This window comes from Athene noctua, chromosome Z (assembly GCF_965140245.1).
Source record: "Athene noctua chromosome Z, bAthNoc1.hap1.1, whole genome shotgun sequence".
Lineage (NCBI taxonomy): Eukaryota > Metazoa > Chordata > Aves > Strigiformes > Strigidae > Athene > Athene noctua.
In genome coordinates, this window is record NC_134077.1 from 27653427 (window position 1) to 27672495 (window position 19069).

Below are 19069 nucleotides of genomic sequence, written 5' to 3' on the forward strand. Positions count from 1 at the left end.
ACCCCTATCTGGCAAATAGCCAATATGATCCCCAAATAACCTTGAGTACAGTTTATGAAACACCTTTTGTATTATGCTGCACAATACTGGCAAAGCCCCAGTGGTTCGGCAACTGGCTGGTCTCCAAGAGGAGTTGTGCAGAAGGAGAAGGAGGCTACCCAGCCTAGTCTCTTGTGTATGGTGACGTGAACTGGCCTCCTTCCACACACTTTGCTTTCAGTCCAACCTACAGCTGCACTTTGCTGCTGGCTTGTGGTCATTTCGCTGAGTATATATTTGAATACTAAAACAGTGACAGAATGAGCAATGTTGTTGTGCCTAGACTGCCTTCTGAGGGGAATCTGGAAGCCAGCTTCAGGACCAGATTCACTCTGGATGCAGCTTAGTAGTGAAAGAGGGCATCATCTTAAGTATGAAGGCCCTCATATCCAAAACCAGATCAGGCAGCTTCATGTACCATACATGTCTGGAAAGACTGTTCAGCCCTACAGATACTTGCAGAAGCTGGAAATTCCCAGCAAACTCTGGCAAGTTGTGGAGATCAAAGAAGTATTACAAGGAAAGACAGGACCATCAGAGGTGGGCAATGGTGGCTGTAAACTGTAGCTGGTTTTAGCTACAGTTAGAAATATAACTATAGCTAAATAGAAGAGTAAGATTTCTGGGAAGCAAGTTATTTAAGTCACTGCAGTTATTAATTTTCAAATAGTTCTATGAAACATGAAGCTTTGCCCCAGTCTAAAAAAAACATTTCTTGCAAGTAACTTCTAGAATTAGTCATTTCCTTATAGCCAAACTGGCAGTGATGATTCCAACACTTTTGGAAATTTTTAGAAAAAATCTCATCTACAGTGTATATCAATGTCTTTCCTGGTACAGGTAGATTTGGCCTATGAGCCTTTTTATATGAATAATACAAAGTGACAAGTTTTCTATCTGAGTAGATAGAAACACCAACAACTCAGTTGCAAGTAAATTTCTGAGGTGAAATACCAGACAGCTATTACTGCACACATAAGCTTTTTAAAAAAAGAAAAATAGGAAAGAATTTGCTATAATCTCAAAGTTAGCAGAAACTATTAAAAACAACTATTAGCTACAAGTACAGATGCCCTAGAATAGATGTAAGTTAGATTATTTTTATCATTCCTAGTGATGAGGAATATTTTTGTTTCCATTAACATAAATGGCTTTTCCAGTTATTTTTCTTTACTTCTTAAGAAGATATTTGTGGCTGCTACCTTTAGGAATGCAAAAAAGATAGATATTTCTAACAGAGATTTATTATAATTATATCATAATTTGGTTAAAGGAATAATTCTTGCCAGAAGAGCAATTTCCTGAGGTGTAATAAATACACTAGCACTTAGTATTAGAGCTTAGTGCTTTGGATTCCAAAGTAGCCTAGTATGATTATTTGATTATTTGATACAACCACAACAGTGGACATCAATTTCTTGTGTGAAGAAGCATATAATTTTAAAGCGACAAGGAAAAGAAACAGAGAAGGCAGGCTACAGCTTTCCTCTCATGATGGACAATACTAAAGCCAGTTGCCCCTCTGTCTGAAAACTTAGATTTGTCATCAAGGCATCATGCATATATAAACTGGAAATACCTTTCACGATCTTTGAAACTTCTACTGAGGAAATAGGGATAGTAATGTGACAGAGAAAGGACACACTGTCCCTGGGGAGAAACATCCCAGTCTATTCAAGAAAATGGAGCTTTTACATTTTTACACTTGACATACAACACTGTATGACTCAACTGTTCTTCCTTCAGTTCACTAACTGAAATAAGATCAGCATTAAAATGTACCCTGTATCTGAAAAAAAATCCATCCCATGTCATCTAGCATCAATACTTGCAGGACATGAAAATTGTCCTGAGCTTTTTTGCAGGAACCCTGAAAGGTCAGGAGCCCAAGACATTTTTTGTATCCACTTAAGGCTGAGTATGTATACTTCTAGTGACCCTGCATACAAATTTGTTGCAGACTAATTAACAGCTCTGTATGGTTTAAGCCCACAATTTCTTCCAGAAAATGCTGTTCAGTTCCAGATAGTGATTTTTATTATCATCTCTACCATTTCACAGCTAACTGACAAATGAAGCTATATTGCTGTTTTGGACTACCTACTGCCTTCATAGATAGTTGCACTAGGGGAAACCTGGAAATATTCCATTAATGTTTTCAGAAATACTACTCATTATCTGTGTTTTACATGACAGTAGCAGTTAGACCTTCTTTCATATTAAACTATATTTGTGGTATTTTCATGATTAGGTCATGATGATTTTTTTTCATCATCATTCTTCATGATTTGATGCAAAATACATACCAAATAGCTCAAAAAATCTCTTTTTTTTCCTTTGCTGTTTGTAAGACAAACTATTTGTTTGGCCCACTCAAAACATCACTACCTCTGTAAGCTCATACATAACCATTTCTATTTACCATTTCTGCTCATACAAATAGTGTCAGTGAGGTTAGGGGAACTGTATCTGCACATACCTTCTGTCTGTAGGATACAGCTCCACAGTAATGACATCTAGAGAATTCCATGCCGAGATGGTAAGGCCATTGTAGAGACACAGCATACCTATCATCATGGATTCACTGGTCCCAAACCACAGGAAAAAACAGCTGATGCCAGAGAGAACCATGGAACCACCTAGGTATGTGACAGGTGAAACAAACATGAAGTGGAGCTGTATTTAAAGAATTATTTTTATTTATTTTGTGTAATGTTCCTATACACACAGTGCAGTTAAATAACTGACTGTGGTGGTTTGACCTTGGCTAAATGCCAGGTACACACTGACCTATATATTTGAGTTAAAAACTGAAGAGACGTTCCCTGCTGGTAAGGTCAGGCAAACATTGTAAGGGGGTCATAGGAAAAAAATGTAACTCCTCAAATATTAGTATATATCATAAAATATTAAGCTGGAAACCTCTCTGAACTCCCAAAGCAAGCTGCCTGAGAAAAACTACCCCCCATTCTTCCTGTTCATCATCTTCTGCAAATACATGAAACTCATTTATGTATTGTAGCAATAAAAACACTAAGCGGGAATTGCATTTATATAGAGATATTATCCTAGACAATGAACACAATGAATTATCATATGAGTTAGATAAACTGAAAAGAGATTTGTAATTGCAGATAATCCACAGGAGATATCTTTCCACCATGTTACTTTGCAAGATAGGTAACAGGCAAAGGACAGCAGCTGACCCTTCCAAGGAGTTGCTCCACCAGCTGAGGGTCACCTGAGCACATCTTGCTTTCCTTTCAGCTTGAACAAAGACAAGTCAACAGTCAATACTCTCCAAAATCTCATCTCAAATGACTAAATAATGGTCTTGTAATATCAGCGTGGAAGAGCAATGACTGATAATGTGGCATAGCAGAACTAGCTACAGAACCATTTTTTTCTAGAGTTTCTAAACTGGTTGCTTTTTAAAATGGCACTTACAATGCTGCATAAACTAAGTATTTGCAGAAGAAATGTTTTACATCTCTCTGAACCAAATTCTTTAAAAAGAGAGCATGTTATTTTATCAGGAGAGATTTAGGTTTTGATGGTGTTCCCTGTTTCAAAATGAAGCCCCTACCTAGCATTGTTAATCGTCCAATTCTATCCATCAGGAGAGCGGACACAATATTCCCTGGTAACACTGCCAAAGTTCCCAGGAAATTAACAAAGTAAATCCAGTAGGCACTGTAGTCATCATCAAAAGAAATCTGGCATCCTGTCCTGATGTGGAAAAATGTGCAATTTATCAGTTCGCTGTCAACAAATTTATATTGCTCAAGATCTGTGGAAAGAAGAAAAAGCAACATTTCAGCTAACAGCCAACTCCATGTGCAGTTTTTGATTAAAAGCATTTCAAGTTTAGGCAAATTTAATGACAGCTTGGAGTTTTCACTGCTTCATAAAATGGGACTGGTTATTGCTGTTAATTTTGATCCCTTTTTATCTTAATAGAAAAATTTGCAAGGCTCATGAAAAAGAGCAACTAAGGCCTGAAACTAGGCAAATTATATTACTGTATTTCAGCTCTGCTTGGATTGTACTTGGTTAAGGTCTTTCAGAACCAGCCAGTCTTGCATGAAAAGCACTGGGTATCTGCAAGTTTCTATCACTCAGTCTTGCCCAGTGTCAGACCTTCTAGTTCCACACCAGACAGCCTTTCAGATGAGACTGCCATCATGGCCAGTTTGGTTTGACTTCTTTTAAAGTGAACCATTCCTACACAATTCAGATTACACTAATTTTAATTTCTGAGAAGGTATCATGATCTTCAGCTTAAACATGGATGAGTTACTACATGCTATCCTTCAGGCCGTTCTTATTCCAATACCATTTCAGAGATCTCTTCCTATACTTCTACTTTCTTTCTGTTCCCTCTGTCAGCCTTACAACATTGAATCAAGAATACCTTCCTTCCATGCAAAGAAAGCTGGGCATTGCTTTCTCTGAAACCTAATTCTCTTGCTAATATGATTGCTGGAGTTATGGGAAAGCAGTAAGAAGTGCCCCATCTTTCCAACAAGCTTAGCTGGCCATGTTCTACTTTCAGTTATATTTTATTAAACTGAACAAAACCCCAGTCTTCTGTTTAAACATATGAAAATACACATTCATATTTTTGTTACAATATTTAAGAGAGTAGGAATAATTATAGATTAGGTAGTTTGAATCCTGAACTCAGATTCCCATGCCACAGCAAGTGCAATGAACCAGTTGTATTTAGACTAAATAAAAATTCTCTAGTTAAAGCTACCAGTAAAGCAGTAAATATATTTTCTCCTCTCCAGACTGAATGTCTTTAGAGATGATTAAAATCAAAGAGATATTTATTATCTGAGTCAATATTAGATCTGTAGTATCTCTAGTATGGGTGTGATCCTTTAATGTTTTTGTTATAACATTAGAGAGGTCTGTTGCTTTTTATAGCTTTTTATTCCCTGCAAGAGAACTTCTTGTATGCCTTATTAGAAATCCAGAAATTATAAGCATAAGATGAAGACATGCAGCTGAACAATGGATGATGAGTGCATTTTTCTCATAATACCTGTGTTGTAGAAGGTGGTATTAATGAAAGTACAGTTCCTGAAGTATGTGTTCAGTGAAGTAATGTCTTCAAACACACAGTTCTTAAAAAGTGAATCTTCAAAGATTACTGATTTAAACTTCATCATAATAAACCTGCCCAATACAAATAATTTCTGTCAGTCTTCCTTCACAGGTTAGAAAGAGCAACAAGACAAGCTGATGCAGCTCTACATGTCTAAAAAAACCTCAACCCTGGTAACAATGTTTTCTTAAAGGCATTCTGGAAATTTAATTAATGATTAGCTGATTCTCAAATACTATGATTCAGAAAAATTATTAATAAGATAAATAGTTTCACATACCCATAGCTGGCAATACAATTTATTTGATAATATTTTTGCTATTACTTTTCTTTAATCGTCAACAAAAACCAATGCCATGACATTGTAAAATTGCCTTGTAAAATACAAGTAGCCTTGTAAAATCACTATTACTTGTAATTTGACATTACAGTCAGAAATGGGAGATCATGCTCCAGAAACCAAGTCTCTTGGAACAAACAAGCACTTGATATTACCAACAAGCTGGAGAGAAAGAGTTTTTTTAAAGAACCTTTATTTCTCCAGATGAACACACTAGGCACTGTGTCAGGCTCAAATGCAAAACATACTGGTCCAAGTGTTAAAAACCGGTTTTGCAAAATGGTTTAATATAAACACAACAGTTACATTGCTAGTTATACAGCTAGCTATCTAACTGGAAGTATGTGTGTTGCTTCTGTGTCTGTGGATGCAATTGTAGTTACTGTGGACATAAAACAGATATAAACAAATTGTCAGTAGCTTTTCTTATTTCTGAACATCCTCCATCCTACTGACTCTCATTTAACTCCTAGGTCTTTGATCATGACTGTTAATCAAGTCATTCATAGAAAAAGTCAATGACAAAGTGTATTACCAGCAGTAACATTTTACTTCTATGTTACTAAACAATGCTATAAAACTTTTTAGTACAATTCTACCAAATAACATAATTATGCTAATTAAAAAAAAAAAAGATGTATAAAAACATCATCATTTATTTTACACGGAGGTGTGTAAAAAGTTACAATTAAAAAAGGGCAGTTTTGCAGGCAGACTTCACCCAAAGTAACAACAGTTTGAAAAATAGTGCTTTAATTATTATACAGCAGTAAGAACTGTTGAAATGGCGAATCCCTCCAAACTCAGACCTGGCTGCTCTAATTCAACCTGGTGCAACTAGCTAAGTATTTTTCTTATTACAAGAATAATAGTAGGAATAAGAACATGCAAAATATGCTAGATAGAAAATAGTAGGAATTAAACTTTGTTGCCAATTAAGTTGTTGGAATCACATCTTTATGAGAAAAAGAGAGCAGAAGCTAATTGTGTTTGTCACAGGAAAATACATTAGTTAATGAATTCTCTTTGTCTATTGGTCAGAAGAATGGTGTTTTCAACCCATTAGTTTTAGTTACTGTATCATTTCTCATTTCTGACAGACTCCGATTAAAATTAGGCTGCCATTCAGTGTCAACTTATTATTATTTTTTGGTATAGCACTTTCAATTTTAAAATGTAGTCTAATTCTAGAGAAGTACAAAGAAAATTTAGCAATTAGATTAGTCTGTTGGAACAGAAATGACACACTACGTGTCCTACATTCTTCTGATGCACTTTTTACTTTTGGCCAGGAAACGTGACTATATTAAAAATGGTGGTGTGATGATTGAATTAAAACCCAATAGAAATGTAAAGAAGTAAAAAGTCAGGTATTGATGGATCTTCTAGTTAAGAAAGAACATGAAGGAAACACTGAGATTGAGGGTAAGTGGAGTATTGAAATGTTTGTGGAGGAAGAATATCAAATTAATTCATACTTCTATGGAAAATATTTTGAAAATCTCAGCTGTTAGATTTGTACATTTGAAAGAGTCATTTCATGTTTTAGAGTAGATTAATGCTATTATAGATTTAGTGTTTTACAAGAATTTCTAGTTCAAATTGATAAGACCTCAGTTGAGAGTGATGTCAGCTACTGAGAGTAACTGGTTTTTTGTTTTTAGGAGAACATTTACCTTCTGAAAAGGAGTGGAACTTGGAAGCTATGATTAGTTTAAAAATTAAATAACTGCTATTTTTTGTCTGCAGTGCACAGACTATTAACTGTGTCAAAACTCAAGTTCTCATAGAAAAAAATTACATCCCACCCCCACCCCCCTATTACCAAAATCATTAATTTAATTTACTTAGATATAGATTTTCCTATGGAAATAATAACTACTTAGCACCATGACTTCCAGAGCATTCACGTGCTTGTTTTACGTGTTTCTTAAGACAAACCAGATACCTAGAACAGCTGTGTTTAATTTTCCCGTAAGTTATCTAGTTATCTGTAAAGTCTGGATAGAGCCTTAAAATGTTTGGATTCAGTTAAAGAACACAAAAGGCATTGCAAACGTGTTGTTTCCCATTTCAGAGCTGTTCATACTTTTTATTGATTTACAGTAACATTCAGCTTTTATTTTTCTGTTATAAGATCCTAATCACTCAATGTTCAGTGTTTCAAGAGAAGTGTCTTTTATCAATATAAGAACCAGAAACAGAGATAAAAGTACGTCCTTCCCCAGACCCCTACAATATATACAGCATGTGTTGGGTCTGAAAACCTTTGAATCCCACTGTGAAAGGAAGTATTGTTAGCTTAGGCTTTTTGCTCTGTTTTTCAGGATAAAAAGGAAGCTGGGTTTGCATGGGGGATCCTCACACAGGAACTGCCAGGGCATGTACAGGTCCACTTCTCCCCATTCTCCATGAGTCATAAGAAATCAAGAACAGAAATAAATTCCCATTAAAAAGCAACAAACCCATGTATCATTAGCTAATGGAGAAACAGATTATTAGGACATGTTTTAAAGCATGCATTTGTTTATTCCATCCAAGTCAGGATATTAGGAAACCTCTAAACCTGTCATTGATGTATTCTCCATTGCTGTGAATCTGATTTTCCAGTGTGAAGTTGAAGACAAAATGTGAAACCTCTTCATTGCGGAAATGTTTCACTCGGGACGCATACTCATCTGACTGCAGATGTTTAATGACATCAGGAAACCAGACAGATAAGCCGTAGTAGCTGTGAAAACCAGAAAAGGCTCAGTCACCAATCTCACTTGTTTGAAAATCTCCCTTGGCTACTTACGTGATGGAGCAGTTGCTCCATCATAATAAAATCCTCCATAAAATAAAAATGCTGAAAGATGCTGACACCAGAAGATGCCAGTTTTCTGAAGGACATATTCCTGATGAGTCAGACTTGCAACCAAGAACAGACTAACCAATAAATATAATATTTTGTGGAGAGAACCGAATAAAATCTTCCTGAATAAAAAGGATAATCATAGTGACAGAAAGATGCATGCAGATGATTCTTCTGTCAGTCAAGTCTGTCAAAAATGGTTTAAATACTCTTACCCAAAAGACAGAGTGAACCATACAGCTGTAAGTTTGATTGTATTATCCTTCACCGGGTAGTTAAAGCATCTCATAAACGTCAACCAAATCTGTAAATCATTAGGAAATACATTTATTTTAAATAATATTTTGAACAATTTTGTTAAATGATAGAAGATTTTTCATTCTGATTTTCTTGCTGTGTCAGGGCATCAGAGAGAGAAGATCAGCTCTTTGATACTCTGGTCATAGCTGTACTTCTCATACAGGAATGTTAATCTCTAACTATAGCCAGGTTGTATGTGTTGTGTGACTTTCTGTCTTCTTTTCATAGAAACAGAATGATTTGGATCGGAAGGGATTTTTAAACATCATCTAGTGAAATCCTCCTTTGATGGGAACGGACATCTTCCACTAGATCAGGTTGCTCAGAGCCCCATTCAACCTGGCTTTGAATGTTTCCAGGGAGGGGGCATCTACCACCTCTCTGGGTAACGTGTTCCAGTGTTTCATCACCGTTACTGTAAAAAATTTCTCCCTTATATGTAGACTGAATCTATCCTCTTCTAGTTTAAAACCATTACCCCTCGTCTTATCGCTGTGGACCCTATTAAAATGTCTGTCCCCATCTTTCTTATCAGACTCCTTTAAGTATTGATGGGCTGCAATATGGTCTACCTGGAGCCTTCTCTTCCCCAGGCTGAGCAATCCCAACTCTCTCAGCCTTTCCTCAGAGAGGAGGTGCTCCAGCCCCTTGATCATTTTTGTGGCCCTTCTCTGGACCCACTCCAATAGGTCCATGCCTTTCTTGTGTTGAGGACTCCAAAGCTGGACACAGTACTCCAGGTGGGGTCTCATGAGACTGGAGTAGAGGGGCAGAATCACTTCTCTCGACCTGCTAGCCACACTTCTTTTGATGCAGCCCAGGATATGATTATCTTTCAGCTGTAAGCACACCCTTTGCTGGCTCATATTTTTTATAAACCAGTGTGAACTGTGTCTGTTCATTCACCCCTGCTCCACCTCAAACTTTCCTAATCTCTAGACAGCTTCATTTCACTATCTCAAATAAATCAGAGATCTTGTCAGAAATGTTTTCTTCTCACTTCCCAGTATTACACTGCTCTTAAAGTGTAGTTTAGACAAACTATCTTCCATAATACAACAGGGACTCACTGAGAGTTACATCTATCATAACCCACAGCGAGAAATTGGTATTTTAACTATATGAGGAAAAGCTGGGACTACCCCCAGGTCAGCAGAGATGTCTGAGAATGGTGTTCCTTCCTTTCTCTCTCTCATCTCGAGATGATCTCCTCCTTTTGAAGAGAAGAGGCAGTCTGTTTCTAGGAGTTTTCAGCATACAACATGGAACAAGGAAGGTGCTCTGACCCAGGGGCTAGTCCAGTGAGATGACAAGGATGTGAGATAACCAAGCTACAACTCCTTTAACTCTGGTTTAGTAACAAGGTGAAATCATAACATTTCAATCTTTAACTACTCCATTTTCTGACAAATAACTATAAAAGTAGACATTTTCTGGATTTTTTTTTTCACAGGGAAAATGCCATTTTTCCAAGCAAAGCATTTTTGTGACAAACCTTGGTTTAAAACACTTCATCATAGGTCTGGAGAGCTTTAAGATGCCAGCTATTTAACAGATGTGAAAAGCTATTTTTGACTTTTTTTTTTTTTTTTTTTTTTTTAATTCATGAGGCTTTTCTTGATTTTCATTAAAATGTTCAAAGATACTGCAAAATTTTGTTTTTTCAAAAAAGTAAACAAGGATACAGAGCACAGTCCCAGTGGGCTTGTATTAAACTCTCTGAAATACCTCTAATGTAGTTTTCTAGTAAAACATGTGACATGCCTAAAAATATACAGATACGATGCCTTATAAAGGTTTTACTGACATTTGTTTACACAGTTTATTAATGACTTCATCACTTGTATAAGTAATGTAGCTACCTCAAGTTCCTGCTGATAATTTTTCATCTCATCATGCGTCACCTCTTTCCATAGGTATATATTGATACGCATTCCCCGTACATATTATACTGTGGTTCTTGGGAATATGGCTACGTAACTGTTAGCCATCACTTGTGTGAACACCAATGAATCATTTTCCTCTGCAGAAGTTGGGACCAACCTCTGTGATTCACCTGCTTCTCTTCTGGGTCAGGAAATCAGAACCTTACTATGGTTCCCAAATCTCCCAGTTGCATGGAAAATATAGCATTATAGCTATCACCAGCATGAGCTCAATCAATCCATCCCATTTCTGAAGGCTAGTAGAAAGACAAATACAGAATGAACAGAGATGTTGCCACTTACACCATATAGCTCCGTGCGAATTCTAACAAAACACCTCCTGTACCAAGTTCCTGTATCGCTTTCTATTTCTATGAGTTCATCTATCTGCTTTGGAGTTTTGATTCTGTTAACCTAGAAATAAAAACAGAGCAGCAAGTATTTGAATTTTATTGAATCATTAACTGTCTGTCAAGGCATATTGAAAGGTTTAATAAATCCCATAAAGTAAAACTGAGCAGATATTAAACTTGTGTCTAAACTAGGAGTACTTAGGAAATATGAAGGAATACTAGTGCACTATAATGCCAAATTTGGTTATGGATGTAACTGTTTTGGAAAAGCTCTCCTTTCAACACATGCAGGAAATCTATTTCCTCTGACTGAAACTGTTACTGTCAGGTTCTGCTAGGGTGTTGCTGTACATACTCCTAAGGGTATATAACCATTATAGAGGATAAAACATTATTTAAATGCTCAGTTAACCATGCCCAAAGTTTGCTATCAACTAGTTTCTGACTTGCTATCACAACATTGTTGAAATTCTATTGATTAAAGACACAGTAATGATAACAGAAGTATTTGAAATGTCAAGAATTAATAGTTGAAAAACATTTTCTTCCTTTGTTCTTATTTCCTGTAGTATTAGACAAGGAATCTTTTTTGCATGTTGACTTAAACTACCCTTATTAATTAAGAGAGAAAGAAGTTAGGTGAAACAATCTGGAACTACACACATTATTGCTGTTATGAGCAATTATCTACTTCATCTAAAGTGAAATGAGATAAACAGACTTCAGGGAAAAATACAGAATTACCAGTGACAGAGAATGTGATGTTGCCTGAAATGCTAATTTTCACTTGCACTCTCCTGTGTAGCAGAACAAGAAAGAAAGTGTTATATGGTCTTTCCAGACACAAGACCTGAAAAATGTATACCATTGTACGGTTTTGGTTTTGGTTTGCTCTCTGGTCTCAGGTTCATATCACAAAAGGCAGTGTATTCATCCACAGTTTATTTTAAAAGAAGGCAAATAGAGTGTGGAAAGAAAACAAATAGAATGGGGAAAGGGACTGACATATAAGGAAGGAGAGAGCAAGAGACTGTGTGTTCGATGTTTGGCTGCAATTTTGGAAGGTAAGCAATAGCTTGTGTTTCTTCTTAACGGAATGAGGACACCACCACCCACAGATGTATCATAGTGTATTACAGGTCATCAGGGGATAGCAGTATTGATGGTAAAGCTCTAGTTTTCAGTCCACTGCTTTTACAGACATATACTCTTTAGGATGCACCATCAGCCTCATCCGGTGAACAAGAACAAACAAAAGCCCACTAAGCGGTTTTAGATATAACCACCATCATTCTGAAATACTGCAGCTCACTGTCTTGCCAAACCATTATATCAAAAGCCTGCACCATTCTTGTCACGCCTCTTCCAATAACAGTAATTCTGTCTGCATCATTCCATTGATTTTAAGATTTTCTTAAACTGCTTTTATGAAACATGCTATACAAAAGACTGAGTTGAGTCCTCCAAGACTATTTAAGACCTTGTACATACTGACATCCTCACATGACATGCATCTGAGCACTGAAGGCATGCCTTTTGAGTCATGCTGTATAAACCAGTACCACTCTTGTAGGATCAGGGGCAGCCTTTTCACCGCCTGGGCCACCTGACTTGTTTGGAGCTCTAGAGGCTGGGGGAAACGTATGTATCTTAGGACCACTATATGTGACTGGAGACAAAAAGCCCCTTTAACATAAGAAACATCCTATTTGATCAGGACAATGGTCCATCTGGACCATGCAAATTCAGCTGTCAGTATATGAACAATGAAAGAAAAAACAATAAAGAATACTTATTTCAATGAAAATGGAACTTCTGTTTAAAAACAATGGCTAGAAATATGCAATGTTTTAAATTTTACAAAATCAAGACATACTGCAAAAGAAAGTGTTTGCAGAAAAAAAGATTAATTAATACATGATAAGCAATGAAAGAATGGAGAGAATTTTAGTTTTAAGGATACAGAGGGTTTTTTTTACCTAAACGTTCAATGAATGTCTATTTTAAGGATCCAGGAAAATAATAAAGCATGTAGATAAACGTTTAACTTGACTAGTTCTGTAATACAAGATCTTATCAACTTACTATCATCTCTGTTAGTGTCACTGCTCTCAGGAGAGATTTGCAAAAACCTGAAGAGCCACCACCTCCACAGTCGGTAACTACAATACTTCCATTTTAGAGTTTCTGACTCTAAAACTAACTGTTCATCAGATGATAACTTCTCTGTTCTAAAGGTTTGAAGATAAAATCCTCAATAATATAACTAACAAGAATAAACATGATGTGAAAAAAAGCTTGTAGGAAAAAATGACATCAATATAATTAGGAAAACATATAAAAGGAAAGAACACAAAAACTATACCCGTAATGGAGAAAAAGTTAGATGAGCTGTAGATTTAGAAAACATACTATCAAAATACATCTGATGTAACTAGTGACATGAAGTGGAGGAAAACAGTAATGCATAAGTCATAGAATGGTACTGGATGAAGCAATTAGGGTTTAGGAGAGCTATGTGAATAAATAACTGAGACAAAATGTCACAATATTCAGGACTAACTTATTGTTAAAAAAAAAAAAAAAAAAAAGAGAGAGAGACTAAACAAATTATGCTTAAGTTCTTTGCTTTCTGGGTTTTATAAGTTGAAGTGCTGATATTGACCAATGAGGAGACAATGATGCATTTTCTAATAACATTAATGCAAGCTTAAAATAGAGGGTTCTATACATGTGTAACATTCACATACATCAAAGTATTTCTAATGCTTCAACTCCTTGATATCTGGAATTGAGATTTCTCAATGTTCAGAACAGAAACTGGCAAAAATCCCAAGAAAGTGGTGTTTTTGTAATTATTCATGCCTTATTCATGTCTGACCAACTATCAAAAATAGCTATAAATAAAGTGCTGAGTTCAACATGGTTCAGTGCCACATTTTAACAACCATAGAGAGAAATACTTGTTAGATCACAAGAACTGGAAACAACAAGCATGTGTTTTATTTCCTTCTCCACAGCTGCTTTAGAACATGATTACGATTACACCAAATTGATGTGAGACTGTGGCTATTTGTTCCTCCCATCTTTTGTCCCAGCACATTTCTGTCTTCTTCATTGTGCCTAAACCAGCACTGTAGGGAGACAAGGTCTGTGCTATGGCTGACTGTGCAATTAGTCAATGAATATCAATGCTGGCAGAATAAAAAAAGAGAGTGACTGGGGAGTGGTATACTCTGTCTGAAATCAGCAAGAGCCAATTGTGAAATTACACCCTAGCTGTAGGGTGTTAGGCAAATCCCTTTACACATAAATGAAATCAGAAAATAAAATATTAGGTTAGATGGGATTAGGGGTAGGTCACTGGTGTATCAATAATTGTGGATTTAACATGATAGATGTGCTAACCAGCCTTCTTTCAGGCTCAATACAGGAGTTCTTGAGCTTCTTTGTGGAAAAAATTAAATGGAGGCAACAGAAGCTACACCCAAGGCAATAAACTATGTCTTAATGGAATAAAGTTATATGGTCAGATGGTCATTCCTCAAGACTGCCTGCAAATGCAGAACCTTTAAGAGGATTTCTTAATTGAGTTATATGTGCATTAAATTAAGAAGAAAGCCTTTGGAAGAGGAAAACATCCCACACATGGCTCTGAGAGGGAGCAGAGTGCCAGCACTCCCACAGAACAGCACAAGCTGGAAAGACAGACTGGATTTCAAAGCAAGAAGATGCCTTCTGATGTTTGATCCTACTGTTTCCAGGAAGGCAAAATTGTTGTGTAGATTCCTCATAAATAAGGAAAATATCTTAAAAAGTCCCACATCTGAATAGCCAGTTTCTCCCCTAAATAGAAACAATTCATTGATTTAAAAATGATCTTATAATTAGATCTTTACATCTACAGATGCGGTTGAGCTTTCAAGATGTTTTGAAAAAAATAAATGACTGAAATTATTATTTCACAGGAGTCAAAATGAATTTTAAAAGATTATTTCAGTTGATGAAAAAATTAATTTCAAAAGCTTTAAAGACACAACAGACAATGAATCCTGACTTCCATATGCCTACTGTTATTAAGGGTGAAGTAAACTTAATAAAGAAATCACAGATGAAGTCTATTAAGTACCTGGGTACACCAGAGAAAATTATCACACTGTGGGGTCATACATTCAAGAATATGTTGGCCAAAGGCTGACACCTTAACATCTGCTGTATATATAGCAATTTAATAGGAATTCAGTTTTTATATTTAGGTATTTGGAGTCCAAATGATTGGCTTTGTCATGCAGAGTATTAATATTGACTGCTTAAGCCCTCCAGACATTGCCAGTCAGCAAGCTTGCTGATGTGCTAAGCGATTAGCTTTAAAAGCAATACTCACTGTGAAGACTTTCTCAGGCTGACCACGAGCTCGCATGTTTGTGTCATGAATTTGCTTGAGTATCATCCAAGCTTCATCATGCTTCCCAACCTGAACATTTGATCAAAACATACATACATATTATATATTCACTATAGTCACTGAGCAATCAATACCTGTTATATAAATGTCGTGATGTAAACACAGAAATAATTTTGACTCTAATCTAAAAACCATTTGTAAAGTTATACCTCCAGCAAGAACCGTGGGCTTTCTGGCATGAAGGTGAGGGCTACCACAGAAGAGACACAGGGCAGTGCGCAGACGATCACAAACACTCGCCAGCTGTGGAACTGGTAGGCAGAGCCCATGCTGAAACTCCATCCTACGAAAGAAGAAATTCACAAAATGTACAAAAATAAGGAGTACCGCATGTGGGACTCTGCAGCTTCTTGGAAATGCAAAAATGATACCTGTATTTAGATAAAGTCTGATCGATCTGTTCTATTTCCACAAATATTGATGATTTCACAAATAATCTTACACCATGAATTTCAGCCTCTTGAATGTGACTAGTCATGCTGGAAACTGGCCATATTATGCAGGCTGGGAAATTTCCTTACTCAGGGATGAAGAAACCTCTTTCAAGTTTCTTAGCAGTATCTTCATGAAGGTAGTTATGTGAACCAAACACGGACACCATCACCATACATAGTAATACATATACAAAGTAATAGTTTTATATGAATACTTGAAGAAGGGAAAATTAAAAATCTACACTCAGATGATATATTTTACAGAATTTTACAGCTTCCTTATTGACCTTTTCTACAAAGAGTTAATTTCAGGACTCTTAATAAGAGCTTCCTAATATAATACAGTTCAACATAAGCATTTACAATGCCTAAAGTGTTTCTATCTTGTTCCAGAGCACTATACAACTCCTTAAATTCTGTTAAAAGTAAATGGACATTCATTCCACTGTGCCATAACTAGATGTATAGGAATAAATAGTCAGTATTTAAACTTCTATGTGAGAAGAGCAACCTTAGCACTGAACTAGAGAGAGAACTTCTGATTATATAAAGAGATGAAGAAAAAAGAACAACAGGAGAACAACCCTTCTTATCTGAAAAATTGATCTTGAGATACATCTGAGTGCTGACTAATAACATGCTGTAGAAGCCATTGCTAAAATATACTGAGAAGAACACAAAAGGAAATACTGGAAAACGTGTATGTGAAACTGCAAGGCTGGTAATTCAGCTTTTTAATAAAATATGTGATTGTTTGGTCTGCTATGACTGGACTGTTGAAATGCTAGAATTGTAGGAAACCTAAGAATTTCTCTTAAGAAAAAGAAAAATATAATTTGGGTAACAACCTGGCCTTTTAGTCTGGCTTCAACACAGCACAAATTTCCAAGTAAAATTTTCAAGGATAACTTATTAAAAGATGAGTGGAACATAAGAATAATGGTACAGGACAGAAGAGGTTATTGGAAGAAAACAGAATCCTGGCTAATGAAGGAGCTGGCGCCAGATTAATCTCATATATTTCTTTGCTAACTGATTTTTCTAGACAAAAGATATGGTTAATTAAATCTGTCTGGATGTTGGTAAACAACTGGTGCAACATGGTACCAATGGTCTATTAAATAGTTCTTGAAAGGAGGTATTTATCTGTGAAATGTGTACTGTATTTTGGAATTTAAAGATCTCATGTTATGGATTATAAATACATTTTTTTTAAAAAACCCCAACGTTCTCATATTAAAGTACTTACATGTTACCATATGGAAAATACAGTCAGACCATGATTTATTTTTGCTCTTTATCAACAGTTCGGTGAAATATTTTGATTTGCAGACTTGGGAACATGGCTTTTCCACTCTCCTACAAAGTTTCCATGTCTCAGAAATTATATCAGCTTGCTATACAGCCTTATTTAATCCTGCCCTCTTTACCCCAGAAAGACAGAGGTAAAATCAATGACAGTGCTGGCAGTGATCTTGGACTGCCATGTTACTTTTTTTTAAGTAAGGTTCGAGATAAACATACGTTTCCCCTCCAAAGTTCCCTCCAACTCAGAGCGGCTGTCTACAGTTTAATGTTAAATTTTATTCCAAAATAGAACTTGGAATGAAAATTTAAGATTAAAAAATACAAACTGAAAAGGATGTACAAGTATATCAAAATTTACTTTCTACAGATTTCTGGAAAATGTCAACTGTTGACCTTATAGAATTTCAAATCTTAAATAATAAGGGCATATTTACATCTAAATTGGGATGGGAAGGAAAAGAAGGAAAGGTTTACAGTGAGTTAATGAGGCAATTAGAAACCACACCTGTGTTTTGGGTATGGTGTACACATTGTATAGTAATCATTAGGATCATATTCTTCATTACATATTTTAAATTATAGCATAAAATCACCTGATATAGAACTCACAAAATTATTTCCTGTCAGTCAAGTTAATTTGAAGTCAGAGCAGTGAGCTGATCAGACTCACTGGGCAGCCGTGCAATTGCTAGTGCCACAGGGAAGGTGGCACAGGACTTGGGTTTTCAGTTTCAGAACATCATGGTCAAGGTACTGGGTCTTGTCGTCATTAAAAACTGCCCCAGTTTATATTTAGACAATTTACCTTTCACTGCTCTGGTTTATGTTTTATGAGACTGAGTGGCACAAAGGGCACTTCTGTGGTAAATGAAATCAACCTGGCTTTATACCTGTTATAAAACAACAAAACCTTGTGCTCTGTAACCAGTACCGGAAAACACTGGTGATAATTTATTTTAAGGTGTCATTTATTAATGTAAGTGAACCATACCACAATTAATTAAAAGCAGTGAGTGCACCATTCATCAGTTAAAAGCAATGAGTTCAACATTTGTCTTGTCATCCTGACAGAGTACAGAAGACCTATTTTACTCCTCAAAGTATCTGAGAGGTATGTCAAGCGAAATGTTAATTATGGATTTTTTTGCTCTTCTTCCATCTTTTCCTCTATGTATTGTATTAGCTGCTGCAATTTATGCTGTGATTTAACATTTCTGCTGAACTAATGATAATAGTGAGTGTCAGAATTATAAGAAGCAATTGGTAGGAAAAAAGCTAGCTGCAACACAGGTTTCTTGAGACTGCTCTCCTGTCTATTCCAGTACCAGCACTAGATCAGCAAAACAAATGGATGTATTTTGAATGCAGAGCAAGCTTAGATTTATTCCTATGTTTAACCCATCCAATTTTCCTAGGTCATGAGTTAATCTGAAAAATGGAGCCATTAGAGTATCCCTGAATTTAGCTCACAAAGTGGCTTTCATTCCTATTGTATGTTAAGTCTTGAAACCAAATGGAAGTGTGTTCTGGGCTGTAACTCAATTTGCTTCTCTTCCCAGATTTATGACACAATAGCAAAGACAGAGCAGCTCCACATGGTTGTGTTGAGAGCACTGCACAACAACCTAGAGCTAAATTTCACCCTTGCTCCCTGGCTATGCTGTGTTTGAGAGTCATTAATCTTGAAAATGGTGGCAAGTCCCAATGTTTTCTATTTGCAAAACATTCAGCAAAATGCATCTTGGGAATGATGTGCTGTAGAGCAACATAACTGAATGACTGAATGTGAAGCTGCTGCAGCAACCTTTGTGCTCAGTACCATCCTCCCACTTTACTGACTGCTGGAAAAGGCCAAGTGAATCACGGACATGGCAATTACTGATTACCGAAACACAGCGGCACACAGCATAGCAAAACCAAAATTTACAAGATACTAAT

The 19069-nt window shown here is 36.2% G+C and overlaps 1 protein-coding gene across 2 annotated transcripts in view; it reads right to left on the reverse strand.

Moving 5' to 3' along the window:
• Nucleotides 1–19069, reverse strand: part of SV2C (synaptic vesicle glycoprotein 2C) — a 120889-nt gene that overhangs the window by 9429 nt on the left and 92391 nt on the right. The window contains exons 5-12 of one of the 2 annotated variants that reach the window (XM_074932103.1): nt 15539–15672; nt 15309–15398; nt 10875–10985; nt 8562–8650; nt 8059–8223; nt 5090–5223; nt 3626–3829; nt 2519–2678 (exon numbers count right to left, since the gene is read on the reverse strand). In XM_074932103.1, the coding sequence (XP_074788204.1) occupies nt 2519–2678; nt 3626–3829; nt 5090–5223; nt 8059–8223; nt 8562–8650; nt 10875–10985; nt 15309–15398; nt 15539–15672 (1087 nt within the window). Of the gene's footprint in view, nt 1–2518; nt 2679–3625; nt 3830–5089; nt 5224–8058; nt 8224–8561; nt 8651–10874; nt 10986–15308; nt 15399–15538; nt 15673–19069 lie in introns of those variants that run through there. The other variant, XM_074932104.1, reaches the window with a different exon arrangement.